General features: G+C 48.9%; 2 protein-coding genes across 11 annotated transcripts in view; one reads left to right on the top strand and one right to left on the bottom strand.

The window, feature by feature from the left end:
- Positions 1-2272, bottom strand: part of STYXL1 (serine/threonine/tyrosine interacting like 1) — a 76092-nt gene extending 73820 nt beyond the window's left edge. For 2 of the 8 annotated variants that reach the window (XM_037002649.2, XM_073215178.1), the window contains exons 1-2: positions 1979-2113; positions 1587-1721 (exon numbers count right to left, since the gene is read on the bottom strand). Coding sequence is in view for 1 of the 8 variants with exons in the window: in XM_037002647.2 (XP_036858542.1) it covers positions 1979-2272 (294 nt within the window). In the remaining 7 variants the exon portion in view is untranslated. Of the gene's footprint in view, positions 1-1586; positions 1722-1978 lie in introns of all 8 variants that reach the window. The other 6 variants (XM_037002654.2, XM_037002652.2, XM_037002648.2 and 3 more) reach the window with 4 other exon arrangements.
- MDH2 (malate dehydrogenase 2) lies at positions 2215-16074 on the top strand. Of its 3 annotated transcripts, none has more exons than XM_017654030.3 (9): positions 2215-2391; positions 8171-8339; positions 9850-9933; positions 10437-10546; positions 11882-12007; positions 12723-12800; positions 13700-13799; positions 14135-14286; positions 15755-16074. In XM_017654030.3, the coding sequence occupies exons 1-9, from the start codon at positions 2326-2328 to the stop codon at positions 15884-15886; spliced, it is 1017 nt and encodes a 338-aa protein (XP_017509519.1). In that variant the 5' UTR covers positions 2215-2325; the 3' UTR covers positions 15887-16074. The 3 variants fall into 3 exon arrangements, with proteins under 3 accessions (XP_017509519.1, XP_036858550.1, XP_036858551.1); XM_037002655.2 differs by having other exon boundaries at positions 14557-15784; XM_037002656.2 differs by lacking the exon at positions 8171-8339 and having other exon boundaries at positions 2258-2391.
- Positions 16075-17577: the final 1503 nt, after the last annotated feature.

Raw genomic sequence — 17577 nt, 5'->3', positions numbered from 1 at the left:
TTGCAGCAAATCTGTCCTGGTTCCTAGATATTTCCATGTAGACAACTCATCATCACTTCCAATTCAGCCTGCCTAAAGTGGAGCTCTTTATTTTTTTCTCCAGCTAGCTCTCCTTCCACACCCCCAAAGTTCCCCATTTCTGTACATATATACTTCTGTCAGTCTGACTTTCCACATCCCTTTCATTCATTTCTTAAACCCAGGTGAGCACAAACTCATCAACTCTTCCCTTGAGACTGCTCCCTATTGGCCCCACCCTCTGTTCCTATGACTACCATCCTAACTTGTATCTTTATCATCTCAGGATAGTCTCCTAAACAATCTCCCTGCCCTCCACATTTTTGCCTTGCAATCCTTAGCCTGCCAAGGTCAGCCTAAGCTTCCTCGAACACAGGTCTGATGGTATCATAAAGGCCTTCAATGGACACTTGCCTCCCAAGGAGTAAAATACAAACTTCTCAGATAATATTCACAGGTCTTGAAGAATATGGTTTTTCCAACCTTATCTAAAACCATTCAACTCTCCCAAAATCCAGAGACCACTCTTGGCCTGGACAATAAAGACTCCAAGATGAAAGACACACCTGACCACAAGGTGCTCTCAGTTCCAGTGGTGAGACAGAGGGGTATATCACCCAAGGACACAATCAGGGTTAAGATAAAGGGCTACTCATCAAGTCCCCACTCCAACCGAAATTATCTATGCAATGTCCTCTCAGTATAGGCCTAGATTTCCCCACCTCCAGGTCTATCTTTGGGCTCATCTCCTTTCTCATCTGAACACTTTACATTATTAAAACCCATCTACTAATGCCCCTCAGAGAACTCCAATGCCCAACCAAGCAAGGGGCTCTCCCTCCTCTGGAGCCCCACTGAGTAACTTCTACTCTTCTTTTCTCGGTTTAGGCTATTTTCACCTCCAGAGGTTCTCTCTCGCACGGCCCCCATCTCACCTCAAATATGGAGGACATTTGATGCCCCACCTCCAGGTTCCCACAGCACATCCTAATTCTCCTAATGTTGCCGGTGTCATACTGCCTGCAATTTACCAGTCTCCGCGACTACACTCAGCTCCTTGAAGGCAAAAAATGTGTGGATCTTGTTCACAGCCGAATACCCAGCTCCAAGACTCGGCTGGCACATCTTAGTAGCTTAGTAAGTGGAAAGAAGGGAGGAAATTGTAAGCCAGTCACCATGCACCCCCTTGTCAATAGGTTCCTTGGCGTTCCTGCTTTTTTCACCCCTGCTTCCCAGCCACTGTTTCCAGGCAGGCTCAAGTCATTGGTCGCCCTACTGAGTTTGTACATTCCTTTATTAAGGCAACGAACTGTGACCCATACAAACTGCCCCACTTGACTCTGAACTTTTGAGGGCAACAAACTCTCATGGGGAAAAAAAATGAAGCTTAAAACTCCTTGTAAGCAGGAACCATATTTTTACTTTCTGCTTGGGTAAACACTAAACAAATCCACTTAACAGAGCTCAGCCAGTGTCTTTGTCCCTCAAGCAGAAACAACTTGGCTGTGCTCACACCTGAGAAGGGACTGAATGACTGCCAAGATCTCACCTCGATACCCGTTTCTCACCTGTAACACAGGTGTTTTCCTTGCTTTCCTGTAAACTCGTAGGGGCAGTGCCTAGCGCTGTCAGTGCTCAGTGTCGGCCACTCCGTTAGAGGTGTCTCTAAAGCTTTGTAAACTGTAAAGAAAGGTCCTGTGCACCTGGCGGGTGGGCGGTACGTATGTAGAACAAGGTGGGGGTGCACGCTAAAGATGATTAGAGGGCACCCCATCCTCCCGCCCCACCCCCAGGGACTCTAAACCTCCCCTTTCCCCTTTCCTTTCCAGGGTGTTTCAAAGCTCACAGCCCCCTCCTGCCGATTAGGTTTGGCTTAGGTCAGGGGCGGACCGCACCAGCTACACCAGACCCGCTGACGACCTTGGCCGGTCTCCCTGTCAGGGCCTGTCTGGAGCCCCACCTGGAATACGGCTCCTCTAAGGCTCTTCCAGCCTAAAGCCTGTCCTCTTCCACCTCTCGGGTGCCGACTCTCCCTCCCACTCCGACCGCGTCTCCCCCACCAGCCGCACAAAATTTGACGCGCGTTACGACCGAGCCCAGAACTGCGCTCCCACGGAGCATAACGTGCCCCTCCGTCTTTCTCCTGCACAGCCCGGAAGTGGCGTGTTACCGCGAGATCTGAGAGGTGGGGACGGAAGTTGGGCCGGAAGCGGAGCCCAGAGGCTCTGCGCAGCCTGGAGGTCGTTGGAGTCATCTGCCCTTTTTCAGCTCCTTTTCCTGCCTGTCTGCGCCTCCGCCGCCCCAGCCATGCTCTGCGCACTCGCCCGGCCTTTCGGCGCTGCTGTCCGCCGCAGCTTCAGCACCTCGGCCCAGGTAGGCCCGATGAGGGGCTGCCTGCAGGCGAGGCCCTCGGCCAGGGCCACGTGCATTTCTGGCTCGCTAGCAGCCTTGATCCCCGGGCCAGCTGTACCGCAGGGCCGCCCGGTACTGGCCAGCGGCTGTGGCGCCTTGGGCCGGCCCTGATACCGGCGGGAAATGCGGGAGGGAAAGCCCGGGAGAGGGGTAGGTGCCCCAGCTCCAGGGCCGGTGTGCTTCTCCGAGCTCCTCAGCTCGCCCCCAGGTCCCCCAGAGGGCCTGCTTTTCGCCGAGTGCAGGCCAAGGAGTGCCGTCAAGGTCAGGAAGCCAGGACTCTAGGGCCCAAAGTAATTTGTTTTTATGCAACTTTTCATAGTTGTTTGACTCATGTTATTCCTCCTGTAGCATCCGTGCAGATGATAGTGTGCCTACGGAGATAGTTTAGGTACGGAGGGTAGGAAACTGGTCCAAGGTTACACATGTAGTCAGAGCATTAAAATTTAGCTCTCAGCACCGCTGTCTGTGGCTTTTGGATCACCAAGTCTTCATTCTAAAAACCTGAAGATTCTGCTTACTCTTAAGGATCATTTTGACGGATCCTTCCTGCAGTGGGTGGATTGGGCCTGCCCCCAGGTGTTGTTATAACAGTGCAGGGCTTGGCCTGGGAGTACTTAGGCCTAAGCTATTTTTAGCCATCTTTTTTTGGGAAAGTGGTTCTCAAACTCTGTTGTGTGTCAAAATCACCAGAAACCTAATAAAGAACAGAGGCCCGGGCTTACTGAAGGAGGGCAGCACTTGGGTCTCTGTATTTACCAAGTGCCCCAAGTGGTTCTAATACAACCAAAGTTTGAGAACCTAGGAGATGCCCACATTGCTTCTTAAGCACCGCATGCAAAAGGAGGCGATCATTAAAGGAGATTCCTGATGCTCATTTAGCTTCTGCCCTGTGCATTCAGTCATTTGAAAAATATACCAATAAATACATTGAATATCCATTCTTGCCAAGAACTGTGCTGGATGCTACAGCTGATGCAAAGTGAGTGAAGTGGCAGGGGAGGTAGGCCCAAGTGAGTAAACTTAGGGCAGGTGGAGGTGATGAAGACATGCTGAAGGGTGGGAGAAGGGAACTGAGCAAACTAAACCCACGGGGGTTCACTGACATTGGATGACGGGTGTGAGAGAGAGGAGCTACAGGCTTTGGAGTTGCTGTTTGCTGAGATGGGAGAGGCTGCTGGAAAAGAGTGGGTTTGAGCCAGGGGAGGAAGAGCTCAGTTTGGGATATGCTGAGTTTAAAATGCCTGTTGGACACAAGTGGAGACATGGAGAAGGCAGTTGCGTAAGTCAGAAAGAAGAGTTTGCACCAAATGGTACATTGGTCTAGAGACTTTAGAGCCTCTATCCTTTCCAGGAAATGTAAGGAGCACACAGCCTCAAGGCATTTATTTCTACATAGATGTACTAATACATGTTATAACAAAGAATAGAGCTTTAATAAAAACAAACGGCAATAAACCCGCATTAAAAGCAAATTTGTTACTATGTATCCAATCCAATTTCGACTCAGGGCATTGTTAACAATTACTCCTCAAGGCAGAAAAGGTCAGCAAGTTCTGAGACATCTCTTGCCATGAGCTAACCTCGCAATGCCAGAGATTCTGACCTCAAGGTAGAGTTCTCACCACGTAAGGACTGTTTTATAAATGCTAACTAAGTTGATGAAATCTTGTTATAAACAATAACATCTCAGCACAAAGCAGAGTGAGGAGGTCATGCCGTCCTCCCCAGTCTTGTGTTCCCTTTACAGTATGGGACTAGCCCACCCAGGGACCCGAGTGAGGGCACCAGATGAGTCTGTTTCTTAGTAGAGTTTTATTCTTCAGATAAAAACACAAATTTTGACATTTTCATCCTCCACCCCGTTGGGATTGTCTTGTGCTCCCTGCAATGGAACTACTACCCTGGTCAGCCTTGGAAACCAGGCAGAGTAATCGGGACATGAGGAACTTGAGCTTTTTGAGCAAGGGAGTGAAACAACTCAAACTTTGAATTTTAGGAAGAAAGGATGGTTTGGAGGTGGAGCTGAGAACCTAAGTTGGACAGTGGAATTGGAATGGAAATTGGGCAGGCTAGGAAGAGGCTAGAGATGCCCAGTCCTCCATGGCCTAACTGGGTGTCTAATTAGGAAAGAGGCAGAAAATGGTTCTAAAGGTTTGAATTTGGGAGAACACAAGTTCTGTGTGGAACAGGGGTGGGAGAGGTAGGGAGGATTAAGTGATTTAGGCAGTTGGATTTGTGGGGCCATGGGAATGCCTAACAACTGGGAATGTGGAGTTGGAATTTGGAAGTCCCTAGGATTAGGGACAAGATGTAGGAGCAATCATTGCAGTTATTGGTTCTGGGTTGGTCTCCCTAGTTACGTTTTCTGGGAAGTCAAGGGTCTACCTTTAAACCAATTTTTAAAAAATGCAAATTTTAGTCATAGTATATGCTTTTAGAGTTTTAGCTTCCTTAGGCAGATGACCATTGGGTGTCTTTTGTTTTGGTTTGGTTTGGTCTTGGTTTGGTTTTGGCTTGGTTTTTGTTTTTGGCAGCCAGAGTCTGTTATTACCAGCATCATTGGCTGTAAAATACAACATGCAGTGACAGTGCAAGGATCCAGAGTGGACACATCCCTGGATGACCACACACAGTGCTCTGAGTTCTTGCATCTGCTACTTTCTCAGTTTGTCTCCTTCCCTGGCAGCTGCCAGCCTGGGAGGAATAGGCCCCTTCTCTTTTGTTAGTTTAGATTAGAAACAGCTCTCTGAGGTTGGCTGGAAGCTTTTAGGCAGTGAGTGGAATTTAGGGGGAAGGGTGCCCTTTGGATAATAGGAGTGAGCTTTAGGGCAGGGCTTAGAATAGCTCTAAGTCTATCTTTTTTGTTCTTTTTTCTTTTAAGCCCAAACTGCTATCTTTGTGAGCCTGGGCTTGTAATGACTGTGCTTCAGTTCCTCACCTGTAAAATGGGTCTGTTAATATCACTTACTAGAGCTGTGAGAATGAATTGAGGAAAGACTTTGCTCTGCCTGCTGCGGAGCAGAGCTGATAAATGTCCAGCTGTTAGCACTTTGTGTCCCCAGTCAATGAGGCTGCTGGGTGGCTTGAGTTTTCAGGCAGAGCATCATTATAGCAAGGTCTGTGCCTCACAGGACAGGGAGACCAAGAAGCAGTCATTAAATTAGTTGTTTCAAGTGGCTGGGGTGGACGTGGCCTTCAGTCCCATTTGGTCACCATCCTTCACAGACTCCCCTTCCTCAAATGGTGTCCACAGGGTTCTGTCCCTAGTGCTCTTCCCATTCGTGCCTCATCCATCACTTCTATTCATCCCAGTGCAGATGCTCATGACCTCCAGACCAAGCCTTCACCCTGCTTGGCTCTGGTGTGTGTCTGTCTGGTTGTTTCAAGTGGCTCAGACCCAACATGCAAAACAATTCATTATCCTTCCTGCTAAGCCCCTTACCTCCCGCCTCAGTTCCCGCTCTTGCTTAAAGGCAGTGTTGTCTACTCAGGCCAACAAGTTGTCATCCCGATTCCTCTCTGTTCGCCATTTGAATGGAAGAAGAAGGGAAGGGAGGCGACTTAAATCTGTTGGTACTATTCCTCAAATCACTCATTACCCGCCAGTCCCTCTTGCTGCTGCCGCCTTCATCCCACCCTTGGATCACGCCTGGGCTATTGCGGTCATCTCCCTCCATTCTGTGTATTTACAGTCCATCTTCCACTCTGCCTCATATCTTCATAAAACAGATCTGGTCATGTTCTTCCCAACTTTGGTGGCTTTTCAGTGGTTCCCCATTGCCCAGAGGGACCACATATGCTGTGCTGGACCCTCAGCTCTGGCCCTACCTTCTTCCTTCCTCATGTTAAACAACACTCAAGCTGTGGAGGACTGCCTCCCTCAGTCAGCTATATTCCATACATATCTCCTCCCCCAAGCATCCACCTGGTAAACTCCTGCTCATCCTTCAAAAGCCCCTGTAACAGAGCTTATTCTGTCGTTTTCTGCTGCTCTTCCGAGTGTCTCCCTCTGCAGCACTTGTCACACTAGATGCTGTTCAGTTTGTTTGGATTTTCAGTTTGTGGGGCTTGTCATGGGCGCTGGCAAGTCAGTCTGGCATGTGGCATGTAGGAAGTTGGAGCCTGTTGAATTGTAGTTGAGCCTTAAAGGATGACTAGGCAACCGCTTTGGAGAGCATCCTCACAGTTCTCAAAAGGTTAAACATGGAGTTGCCACATGATCCATAAATTCCACTCCTCGGCATGTATCCAAGAGAATTAAAAAACATAGCCACATAAAAACTTGTGTATGAATATTCATAACAGCACTACTTAAAACAGCCAAAAGGTGGCCACAACCCAAGTGTCCATCAGCTGATGAATGATAAACAAAATGTGGCCTCTCTGTACAATGGAATGTTGTTCAGCCGTAAAAAGGAATGGAGAATGCAGGCATGCTCCAACATGGATGAACCTTGGAAACATGATGCTAAGTGAAAGAAGCCAACACAAAAGGCCACATACTGTATGCTTCTATTTATATGTGAAAACTCCCAAATAAGCAAACGCAAGTCCATAGAGATGGAAAGTAAACCATAGAAATGGAAAGTAGATCGGTGGTTGCCAGGGTAGGGAAATGGGGCTGAATGCTAATGGGTTTGGGGTGATAGTTGAACAGCTCTGTCAGTATACTAAACATCATTGGATTGTAAATTTTAAGAGAATGAAGAGTGAATTGCACTATGGAAATCATGTATGGAAAATACATCTCAAGGAAGCCGTTTTTTAAAAAGTGACTGGAATTAGGTGATGCCAGTGAGATATACTTACCTCTGAAGTGGCTGGTGAAAGCCACGTCTTTTGACTTAAGTTCCAGTAAGTTGACTGATAAACTGATACAAATTCTTAAGAGCTCTGGCCTTTTAGATGTCAGTGAAACGGTCTAGTCTCCTTGGACCCTGCACTCCAGGGGGCCAGTGACTTCACTAAGCTATACCCCTTTATTAACTGTTCCAGCCTACACGCCCATAGCTACCTGCTACTTGTTGTTCTTAGCTTGGTGGGGAGCAGTGATTCTCACAATTGGGTCAGTGTCAAATCACCTGGGTAATTTGGTAAGAATACACAAGCCTAAGCCCCATCCTCCTTCCAGGCCCCTGGCCTCTGTAGTCCCGTTAGCTCAGCAGCTGATTCTGGTAGATGCCATTGGGGGGCATAGGCACTCGTGGCTGCAGCTCTGACCTACCTGAAAGGGAAGGAGCCTTTTCAAGATACACATCCCTCCTGATCCTGCCCGAGGCTCCAGCCATGACTGTGCAGCTGATGGAATCCTCCGATTGCCCACCCCCTATGCACCCCATCTTGCACACAACACTTGTGTTAGAGCTCTTCACTCCTCCAGGGCAAGCAGGGGTCTTTTTCGTTCCTGCAGCTCCAAGTACAATGACTGGCATGTTGGTAGGTGCTCAGTGTTTGTTTACAGGCTAAAGGTAAGACTGCTGTTGCCAGCCCAGCTGCCTGAGTGAGTCAAGTTTGTCATCTGTCGGAGTGTCTGGAGTACAGACCCCAGATCCCCATTTTCCTACAGCCAGCCTCTGAACTTCAAAGGAAACTGGACCTTTGAACTGGTAGAAACACGATTGTGTCATCCTTGGGCACTGCTGCAGTAGAAGAGGCCCAGTGCACTGTTCTGCAGGACACTGTGTGAATCTTTTCAGTGCTGATTCCCACTTAAGAGTCCTTCCTCTGTGCCTCTTTTTAGAGCAATGCTAAAGTAGCTGTGCTGGGGGCTTCTGGAGGAATCGGGCAGCCCCTCTCACTTCTCTTGAAGAACAGCCCCTTGGTAAGCCGCCTGACTCTCTACGATATTGCTCACACTCCCGGAGTGGCGGCGGACCTGAGCCACATCGAGACCCGAGCAACTGTAAAAGGTACTGGGCACACTGACCCTAGAGAGTCAGCTTCTCTCCTCCCCAGTGGACCTGATACAAGCTGTAGGGTACGATTCTTAGATGAAACTGAATGTTCAGAGACCCGGAGTTTCCACATTCATTTTAGAATTAAATTTTACAAATGATTAGGTCTTCTTAGACTTTAGCCTATAAAAATTTCTATAGTGTCTTTCAGAAAAACAAAGGTGGTCTAATATTCCCATTTTTAATTCTCCCCAGTTTAAAAAGTAGTAGGAAGATGGGGAAAGGTTGCTGTTGGGTTCCTCCAGCTGGGGGGGGGGGGGTGTAGTCGGAATGCTGTTCCCCCGTGTGCTGTGGCCACCCTCCCGGCCAGGGACCAGCCTCCACCCCAGCGGCACTGTGGCCAGCTTCTCCAAAGCACAGCCTTCTCTTCTTAGGAAGATCTGTCTTTCCTATTAAGTAAATACAGATACATCATCCAAGAAATAATTCAGAGTTACTGTCTAATTGTATATCCTGCTTATGTTACCTTCACAGTATAGCAACATTTCTCCATGTTACCAGGTTCTTAGTCAAATCATTTTTAAAGTTGTACTATGATTTGTCTTTGATTCAGTGTTATATCAATGCTGTTGACCATCAGCTATTTTCCTGTTTTGCTCTACTATAAATATATAAGCTGTGATAAACACCTTCATCTTGACATCTTGTTTCTCAGAGTCCTAAAAGTAGAACTAGTGTGGCTGTTCTAAAGCTTTTACTGTAAAGTACCAAATTGCCGTCCAGAAAGGCCGTACTAATGTCCGTCTCTACCGACAGTGTGTGAGAACGCCCCCTCTGGTGGTATTTACACGTCTTCAGGTGGCGTGACCCACTCAGGAGGACTGTGCCTCCGTGATCCCTCTGATCGCTCGTATTCTTTTGGGCTGTGTGTGTGAGTTCCGGAAAGCTTCTGCAGCAAGGAAAAAGGTAGCAAAGTCAAAGCAGATTTTGGTCATTGGAGCAAATTTCCCTGAAGTCTTTGAAAATAGACCTTTTTTCCCTTGGAAGATAAGAGTAAACAAAATAGATACTAGTATTTAGAGTCCTGGTTTATCAGCAGAGGAGTTTTCTTTCATGGCCTTCAGCCTGCCTTCTGATCTGACCCTGAGATGAGCTTTGGTTGATATGATCATGGAGTGGGAGGAGCAGCTCTTTGGACAGGGAGCTGAAGCAGATGAAGACAAGGAGCTTACTTGGTTTGGTTTTGTGGAAACTGGAGGCTTCGTCCCTGAAGCAGGGGCCAGGGCAGGTGGAGGCTGGAGGGGAACATTCCTGCAAGCTGAAATTGTCAGATTTCCAGTAGTCAAGAGAAGGAATCTCTTCAAACGTGGGCCTTGCAGCCTCTCTGGGAGCCTCGTGGTTGGCACTGGACCCCAGGCTCCAGGGGTGGGGTAGGGGAGCATCCTTCCCAGGTAGTGTCCCCACAGAGGTGCCAGCCACTCTGGAACAAAAAGGTGAAGGAGCCATCATGGGGGCTTTCTTCTAGGCTACCTTGGGCCTGAGCAGCTGCCAGACTGCCTGAAGGGTTGTGATGTGGTGGTTATCCCAGCGGGAGTCCCGCGAAAACCAGGTATGTGTCTGAAAGCCTTGCCTAGCATCTTCTGCAACACAGGTGAGGAAGTCACTCTCTATTCAAAATGCATCTAGCCATTGTCTCTACTTCAGAAAAATTCCAAAGGCTCCCCACTGGCTGTGGATAAAGATCAAATGCCTTTCTTGGCGCAGCATTTATCACCCTCCTCGAGTCTGTAGGGTTTCTCCACAGCCCAGCCTCTTGTGCTTCTGTGCACACATTTTGTGCATGGACCTCCCCTCCACCGTGGATCCTGGATGCTGCTCCGCTGCTCCGCTGCTCCTCAGACAACACCCTCCCTGTTCTCCTCCCCATGCTCCACCCCCACAAACCCCTTGGGCACTTATCACACTGGATTGTTTTCCCCAAGAGATAGACTTACTCGGGACAGGACCGTGTCCCACTAATGTTTGAATTACCTGTAACATCCATATAGGCACTTGGTAGGTATTTGGAAACTTGGTATGTTTTGTGAAAATCTTGAGTTTTATTGTTCGCAGGCATGACACGGGATGACCTATTCAACACCAACGCCACAATTGTGGCCACCCTGGCTAGTGCCTGTGCCCAGCACTGTCCTGAGGCCAATATTTGCATCATTGCAAATCCGGTGAGTGCTACTGGGTCCTGTGCTGAAGACTCACAGTAGCTGTACGGTAGTATGCGTGTAGGGAAGATAAGCAGATTAATGTGCTCAACTGGATAAATTGGATGAACTAAGCATGTGTTTTAACCTGGTTTTCCCACCAACTGTGTGCTTTCATTCAGGCAGATCACTTCCCCTCTCTATATCCTGGTTTCTCCCCCTAGAAAGTAAGTCCATTTTTAAGGCTCCTTTCAGCAGTGATGGCGTTAGCCTGTTAACTCCTCCTCTGCTCTGCTTAGGGTTTGCAGTTCCTGGTTCCCTGTCACACATCATCTCATGCACAGCCTCCTGGGCTCTGCTCTCTGGTTTTTGCAAGGAATTTATTCTTTATTTCCAAAACTGAATGCTGAACAACCACACACACACATGCACACACACCCCGAGAGGTCAGCTGTGCCCTCCGTTCCTGCCCTTTGCAGGGCCTTGAGCTGTGTCTACCAGCAGCCCTCTCCATGCCTCACTCCTGGTTGACTGGGTTCTAGTCCTGTGTGTGACAAGGATCTGGGTGAAAGTGCGTGACAGCAATGTTGACCAAGGGACATGGCCACTGATAAACACCCAGAGGTTGTGTCCCTGGCCTCTGAGAGCAGGATCCCACTTCATCTGGGCAACTTGTCAGAAGTAGAAAGCAACCACTTCTGTTGATGACTCACTTTGGCCTCATATAAATCCTGCTGTCTTGTTTTGTTTTTATTGTATTCTTTCTAGATACCAGGTACTGTGCCGAACACTTGCCATATATTAAGTTATTAAATCATCACAACCTCATGAGTAGTTGTGTCCCTCATGTTACAGATAAAACCCAAGTCCTAGGAAGTTGAGGTAACTTGCTCAGGATTACCATGCAGAGTGACAGAGCTGGGGCTTGACCCTAGGCCAGCTGAGCTTTTTCCCCATGCTGTCTGTTCATCAGGAAGGTACACTGAGGTGTAAGCTCCAGCTGGAGCTAAAGGTGCCTTGTGGAGCCCTCATCACATTTTAAAATTGATAGTTGGGGGGTCACATGCATTTTTGACCTGTGGGCTCAGAGACCTGTCACCCATGGGGAAGGGTGCCTGCTGCAATGAAGGGTTTGTTTGTTGCCATGGAGGGTGACAGGGGCGTTCTCTCAGAGTGGGAAGTCTGCCCACTGTGACCTTTCCATCATGAAGATGGCTTTGCCTATAAACACAGCTACCAGGCCTGTTTAATCTGGCCTTTCAGAACTTGTTAATAGTTTGGCAAAAAGATTTTTCCCTTTGTTGCCTGTCTCTGCTCTCAGACTACAGGGCAAATAATGCTCTCTGGGTTTATTACTAGGTTAACTCCACCATCCCAATCACAGCAGAAATTTTCAAGAAACATGGAGTATACAACCCTAACAAAATCTTCGGGGTGACGACACTGGACATCGTCAGAGCCAACAGTTTCGTTGCAGAACTGAAGGTAAGAGCTGCAGTGCCAGATGAGCGTCCTGCTCCTTCAGCCAGGTCCTGCTGGGTCTCCCTTCCTGGGCAAGGCTGGTGCCAAGCCTGCGACTGCTCACCTCCCATAACTCCTACCAGATCCTTCTGTTTGTCTGGTTCACAGACTCTTGGAGGCATTGTGCCTCCAGCTTAACAAAGGAGTCAGCCTTTCCCAGCAAGAGACCTGAGAAGGAACCTTGGTGTTTTGACCCCTTACAACTCAGTTTTGTTCTATCCTGTTTACTGTTTGAGTTGACAGACTTCTCACCCCTATGTTTCCTAGAATCATCTTGAATTTTGCTGTAAAATAAGGAAAAGAGCATTTGACTCACTATCTGTGGTGGTGTGGGGACATCTTGTACATGAGCTGTGGGGGAGAGGCCAGTCATCCTCAGCTTCTGAGGAGATAACAGAGTGATGGGGGCCAGCTTTGGGAGGAGCCCTACAAGGAGGCAGTTTGCTGCTCATTGTACAGAGGGAACCTCGTAGTGACTCGCCAGATGAGTGTCTCTTCACCGCATGTGGTGGGGCCGTGGTAGGAGAGCAAAGCACAGCTGGAGTCGGAGTCTCTTCTGGTTTCCTTACTTTGTCCTGAGTTCTGCGGGTTTTTCTAGTATTGGTGCTGGTGGGGATATGGCTCGTTTTATACTCAAATACTTGTCATAAATGCATCACACTTCCACTTTGGTGACCAGGGTTTGGATCCAGCTCGAGTCAATGTTCCAGTCATTGGCGGCCATGCTGGAAAGACCATCATCCCCCTGATCTCTCAGGTATGTTACCTTGCTGGGAAGTCTGAGGGTCGTGAGCACTTCAGGAGGCTCCCTGGGAGGAACTGGAGACACTGATGAAGATTCAACCGTCTGCTGTATTTTGAAAGGATTCCTGTGGGGCTGCAGTTAGGGCTCCTCACTGTGGGAGTGAGTGAGGTCAGGAGGGGCTCTGAGGGCCCGACTCCAGTGCAGTGAAAACTCGTGGGAGAAACATCTCTGCTTCCTGGTCAGGTCAGAGCAGGCAAAGCTGCTTTGTTTAAAAATTAGTAGAAACAAGGTGAATTAACCCCATGGCCCCTGAGTGTGATACACTGAGAACAAAGTATTTGTGGTGGTCTTGCCAGAAATATATAACCGTACAAAAAGTATCTTACAAGTCCAAATTGATGGACACTGTACAAAGCAACTGCCCAGTACTCTTGACCAGTGTCGGGAAAGACAGGGGCCGATGGAGGGACTGTGAGAGAGCAGACTGCAGCCTAGTGACTGGTGGGAAGGTGGCCCTGCGTGGGAACCTGGGACGGAAGAGGGACAGCTAGGAAAGTTGAGGAAATTTGAATATGGGCTGTATGCTGGCTAACATGGACCAGTTGTAATTACCTGTTCTTCATAATTGCACTGTGGTTATCAGATGTTAAGAGCAGAGTAAGCCGGGAGAGGGAAATCTGGGCGCCAATTTTTACAGCTTTTCTCTTAAGTGTAAAATGAGTCCAAAATGTAAAGTTATTTTAAATTGAGCAGGCAACTGTCTACACCTCCCAACAAGGTAGACTTTTTCTTTAAAGAAAAGGTGTTGGTTTCCCAGGTCTCAGCAATGGGAGGGAGCTGCCGTGAGTGGAGGGAGGGGCTTGCCGGGCGCCCAGACCTGCTCACGTGGCCTCTGTGGCTTTGGCTTGCAGTGTACCCCCAAGGTGGACTTTCCCCAGGACCAGCTGACAACCCTCACTGGGCGGATCCAGGAGGCCGGCACTGAGGTGGTGAAGGCAAAAGCGGGAACTGGTAGGTTGTGGGAGGCAGCCGCTGTGGGTGCTGATGTCTGAGGCCCTGTTGGTGCTGTCGACTGCCAGGGGCCTGAGCAAGGAGGAAAGCCTCTTCTAAGATTCACGTATGTTCACTTGAAAGAAAGCCACGGCAGCTCGGCTTCCTGAAGTGGACCAGTGTTTGAGGCCACAAAGCTAACCCTACCATTCATGAGTTTGTAAAATTAAAAGATGCTGACCTAAATTCTCTGACTAAAAGCTGGAGGCTTTGCTGATCCTTCCGCTGGCGGGGCAGCCTCGCCTGGATTTTATGGTAGCTGCGCCAGCTCGACTAACCCACGCATGTCCCCTTAGGCTCCGCCACGCTGTCCATGGCGTATGCTGGGGCCCGGTTTGTCTTCTCCCTGGTGGATGCGATGAATGGCAAGGAAGGAGTTGTCGAGTGTTCCTTTGTTAAGTCCCAAGAGACGGACTGTCACTATTTCTCCACACCGCTGCTGCTGGGGGTATGTATCCTGGGGCCTGGGCCTTCGGGCAAGGAGAGTTCTCTGTGCTAAAGACAGGGACACTCTGCGTGGTCCAGTCACTCCGTAGTTGCAGTTTCCTACATCCCACCACCTGCATGTGCTTGGGGTTTTGAGGGTGGAAGCACACCACAGAATTGAGAGCAGGGAGAAGCCTCACCCTGGGGCTGGAACCTCCTGGCATGTAAACCTCCTCTCCTGTGGGTCTGACAGCTGGTGTGTTTCCTGATAAGACCTTTGTTCCATCTCAAGGCAGCCCGGGACAGTCTGGAAAGAGGCCTCCCTCCCCCAGCGTGCAGGCCATCTCGCTGTAGCTCATAACTCACTCATTCCTGTTCTGACCTTGGGGGCCACCAGGCCTGATTCCTGTCCCAGTGAGGCCTGAAGATGTGGCACAGCTGTTGTATTTTCCAGTCAGCTGTGGCTGATACCTTGCTCCTTGCCCCACTGGTTTTCCTTGGGCTGTGCTACAGTTTGTCCCCTTAACACTGTCGTGTCCAGGTCAGAGCTCAGCTGATCATACTACTGGCTGCACCAGGCAGCTGGTCAGGTGTCCGGTCCAGTGGACTCTGACCCAGTCTGCAGTGAACAGAAACCCATAGGTCTCACTCACTCCAGGTTTCCATGTCTTATGTCGTGGCAGCTGCTGAAATCAGGCAGGTGTGAGGTTGCTTCGTTTCATAGAAACAGTTTAGCAACATGCCAAGAGGCCCTTCCCACGTACACCTTGATGTTCAAAGATCCCTAAGACATGGCCTCAGGCTCTGTGGTGGAAAGATGGACACTGAACTGGTTAATTCAGTAACCAGTTCAGCCCAGGTGTGTGCAGAGTGTGGTGAGACCTATAAGCTGTAGAGTCAGGGAGGGCTTTCTGAGGAGGCAGCTGGGAGTGGAGGCTGCTGTGGGGTGAGATGGTGACAAACACTTAATTCCCCTCATGTCAGACATTGACCTCCTTTATTACAGTGGACTCAGGTGGATGGCAAAATGTTTCTTCAGTCCTTTACCAACTGGGGAAAGAGCCTAGAACCCAGAGGTGTGCACTGCATCAGGGTGACATCAGGTGCTACTAAGTGCTTTCTATGCCCGGTCGCCACGGGTGTTCTCACAGGCTCCCTGAGTAGATAGCACACTCCTGTTACAGGTTAGGAAACAAACTTGGTGTGTAAGCAGTTGCCCAGGGGATGTGCAGTGAGTGACAGAGTCCAGATCCCAATCTGGGACTATGTGGGGCCTGAGCTGGCAGAGCACCCCCCATCCTGGGTATTCACGGGTCCCTCCGCAGGCTGCCCAGAAGCCACAGGTGTAGCCTAAGCAGAATTGATGCAATTACAAGTTGGATTTTCCCATAACGCTCATTCATGGAAACTTATTGTGAAATTAAAGATTTTTAAAATTTATTTGTGTAATTACTTTTAATTGTAAAATTGTACCTCCTCCCCTCTTGCAGAAACAGGGCATCGAGAAGAATCTAGGCATTGGCACACTCTCCTCTTTTGAAGAGAAGATGATAGCCGAGGCCATTCCTGAACTGAAAGCCTCAATCAAAAAAGGAGAAGACTTTGTAAAAAACATGAAATAAGGAAGCAGTTAGTGAGCAGTCCAGTTGTAACTTATTAAGGCATCATGTCGCTGTAAAGCCATTTCAGGTCCCTTTGTATTTTAATTTGCTTTGATGATGAGTATTGTATGAACGATACCATCCCTTCCAAAATCTCGGATCAGTCTGTTCGTACATCAATAAAAGCAGGCTTTGAGTTTCTTTTTCAAGGTCTCCAGAAATGTTGCACTTTCTTCCCCATTAGCGCTGACTTGTCAGTGTCTGGCATCTCTCCATCACGAATCAGAGCTAGATGTTATTTAAATAATAGACTGGAAGTGTGATGGTTTCATCGGTAATTTCAGGAAAGTCTGCAATATTTATCACTGACTTTCTCCCAGACCGCCTCCATACTGCTGCATTCCTCCGGCGTGTGAGCAGGAGGATCAGCTCAGGCCTGATCCTCACACTGTCCCTTTCACCCACACGGGGTCAGAGCTCCTGACTCTCTCTGTGGGGTCTTCCATCAAAGGGAACATTATCTTCTACATAGAGCCGCCATGGCTGATCTCTGTTCCACTGAATACTGCCCCCTTCTGACCAAGCCGTGATTAAGTGACAGTGACAACACATAGCCAGTGTTGTGAGGAAAGCTGGGGCAGGGCCAGTAATAACCCCCATGCCAGCCGCCATGGCAGGGCTAAGGATACAGGAAGGTGACTTCATGTCCACTGGTGGCCTGAAAAGGGACTTGGCTGCACTAGCCTGACTCAGGAAAACTAGGCAGTTCAGGGGAGATGGGATTCCCTTTAGGATGGGTGCCATCTGCTCAGAAGCCACGGCCCTGAAGTCGAAATGGCGCTCCACACCTGAGAAGGAGCTTTGCGGCAGCAGGTGATGCCCTTCTGCTGAGGGGTGAGAGGGCAGTGGGGGTGAGCCGACGCCCAGTGACAGACACATTTATCTACCACAGCTTTTCTTAACTAAAACTGATAATGGATTTTATCATTATGATACTGTTTTCTTACATAAGTAATACACATTCATTGTATAAAACCTAAAAAGTGGCCAAAATATAAAGCAGGAAAGAATCACTGGTAGTGGTATTTGTCCTGGTAATTTTGCATATTTCATAACACCTCCCTCCCCCAATGTAGGTGTATTTAAGCCATTTTCTTAGGATTCTGCAGTTGACGAGGCTCCACAGGTGGTTCTGCTCCTCTAGGTGTGGGATCAGCCAGTCTGGCACATCCAAGATGACAGCTCACACCTGTGCTGGTGTTTGGGGGATGCAGGGCTAGCTGGGCATCTCTCCCATGGGGTCTCAAAACGGCAAAAGTGGGAGCTGCCAGGCTAAGGCTCTGGCTCATAACTGGCGTGGCATCGCTCCTGCCACAGCCTTACAGTTAAAGCATATCACAAAATGCCAGGTGCATGGTGGGAGGGGACTGACCACAAGGGCATGAGTTCTAGGCAGACCTGGTTCTTTAGGGGCCAACTCTGGCGATTTCCCTTACCACTTACGTAATGCTGGATAACCATCAGGGTGAACATGCTCTAATTTATCCTGGTTATTGGATAATTTTGGTTTAAATTTCCACTACTACAAAGAACATGGCTCTGAACTTTGTGCTTTTGGATTAATTCCCCCTTGGAGTTCCATGCACAAAGCACACACTAGCCCTATTTGGGGTTATTTGTTATTTCATGGGATCCTGGCAGCAAGCGTGACA

Source organism: Manis javanica, chromosome 10 (assembly GCF_040802235.1).
Source record: "Manis javanica isolate MJ-LG chromosome 10, MJ_LKY, whole genome shotgun sequence".
Taxonomy (NCBI): domain Eukaryota; kingdom Metazoa; phylum Chordata; class Mammalia; order Pholidota; family Manidae; genus Manis; species Manis javanica.
Note: the sequence above shows the minus strand (reverse complement) of the source record. Positions and strands in the feature narration are given on the sequence as shown.

Bases quoted from the DNA above. Each gene is read 5' to 3' on its own strand.
- MDH2 (XM_017654030.3), top strand. From the start codon at position 2,326: ATGCTCTGCGCACTCGCCCGGCCTTTCGGCGCTGCTGTCCGCCGCAGC. The intron at 2,392-8,170 runs GTAGGCCCGATG...GCCTCTTTTTAG, and splicing joins GCTTCAGCACCTCGGCCCAG to AGCAATGCTAAAGTAGCTGT. The intron at 12,008-12,722 runs GTAAGAGCTGCA...TTTGGTGACCAG, and splicing joins GTTTCGTTGCAGAACTGAAG to GGTTTGGATCCAGCTCGAGT.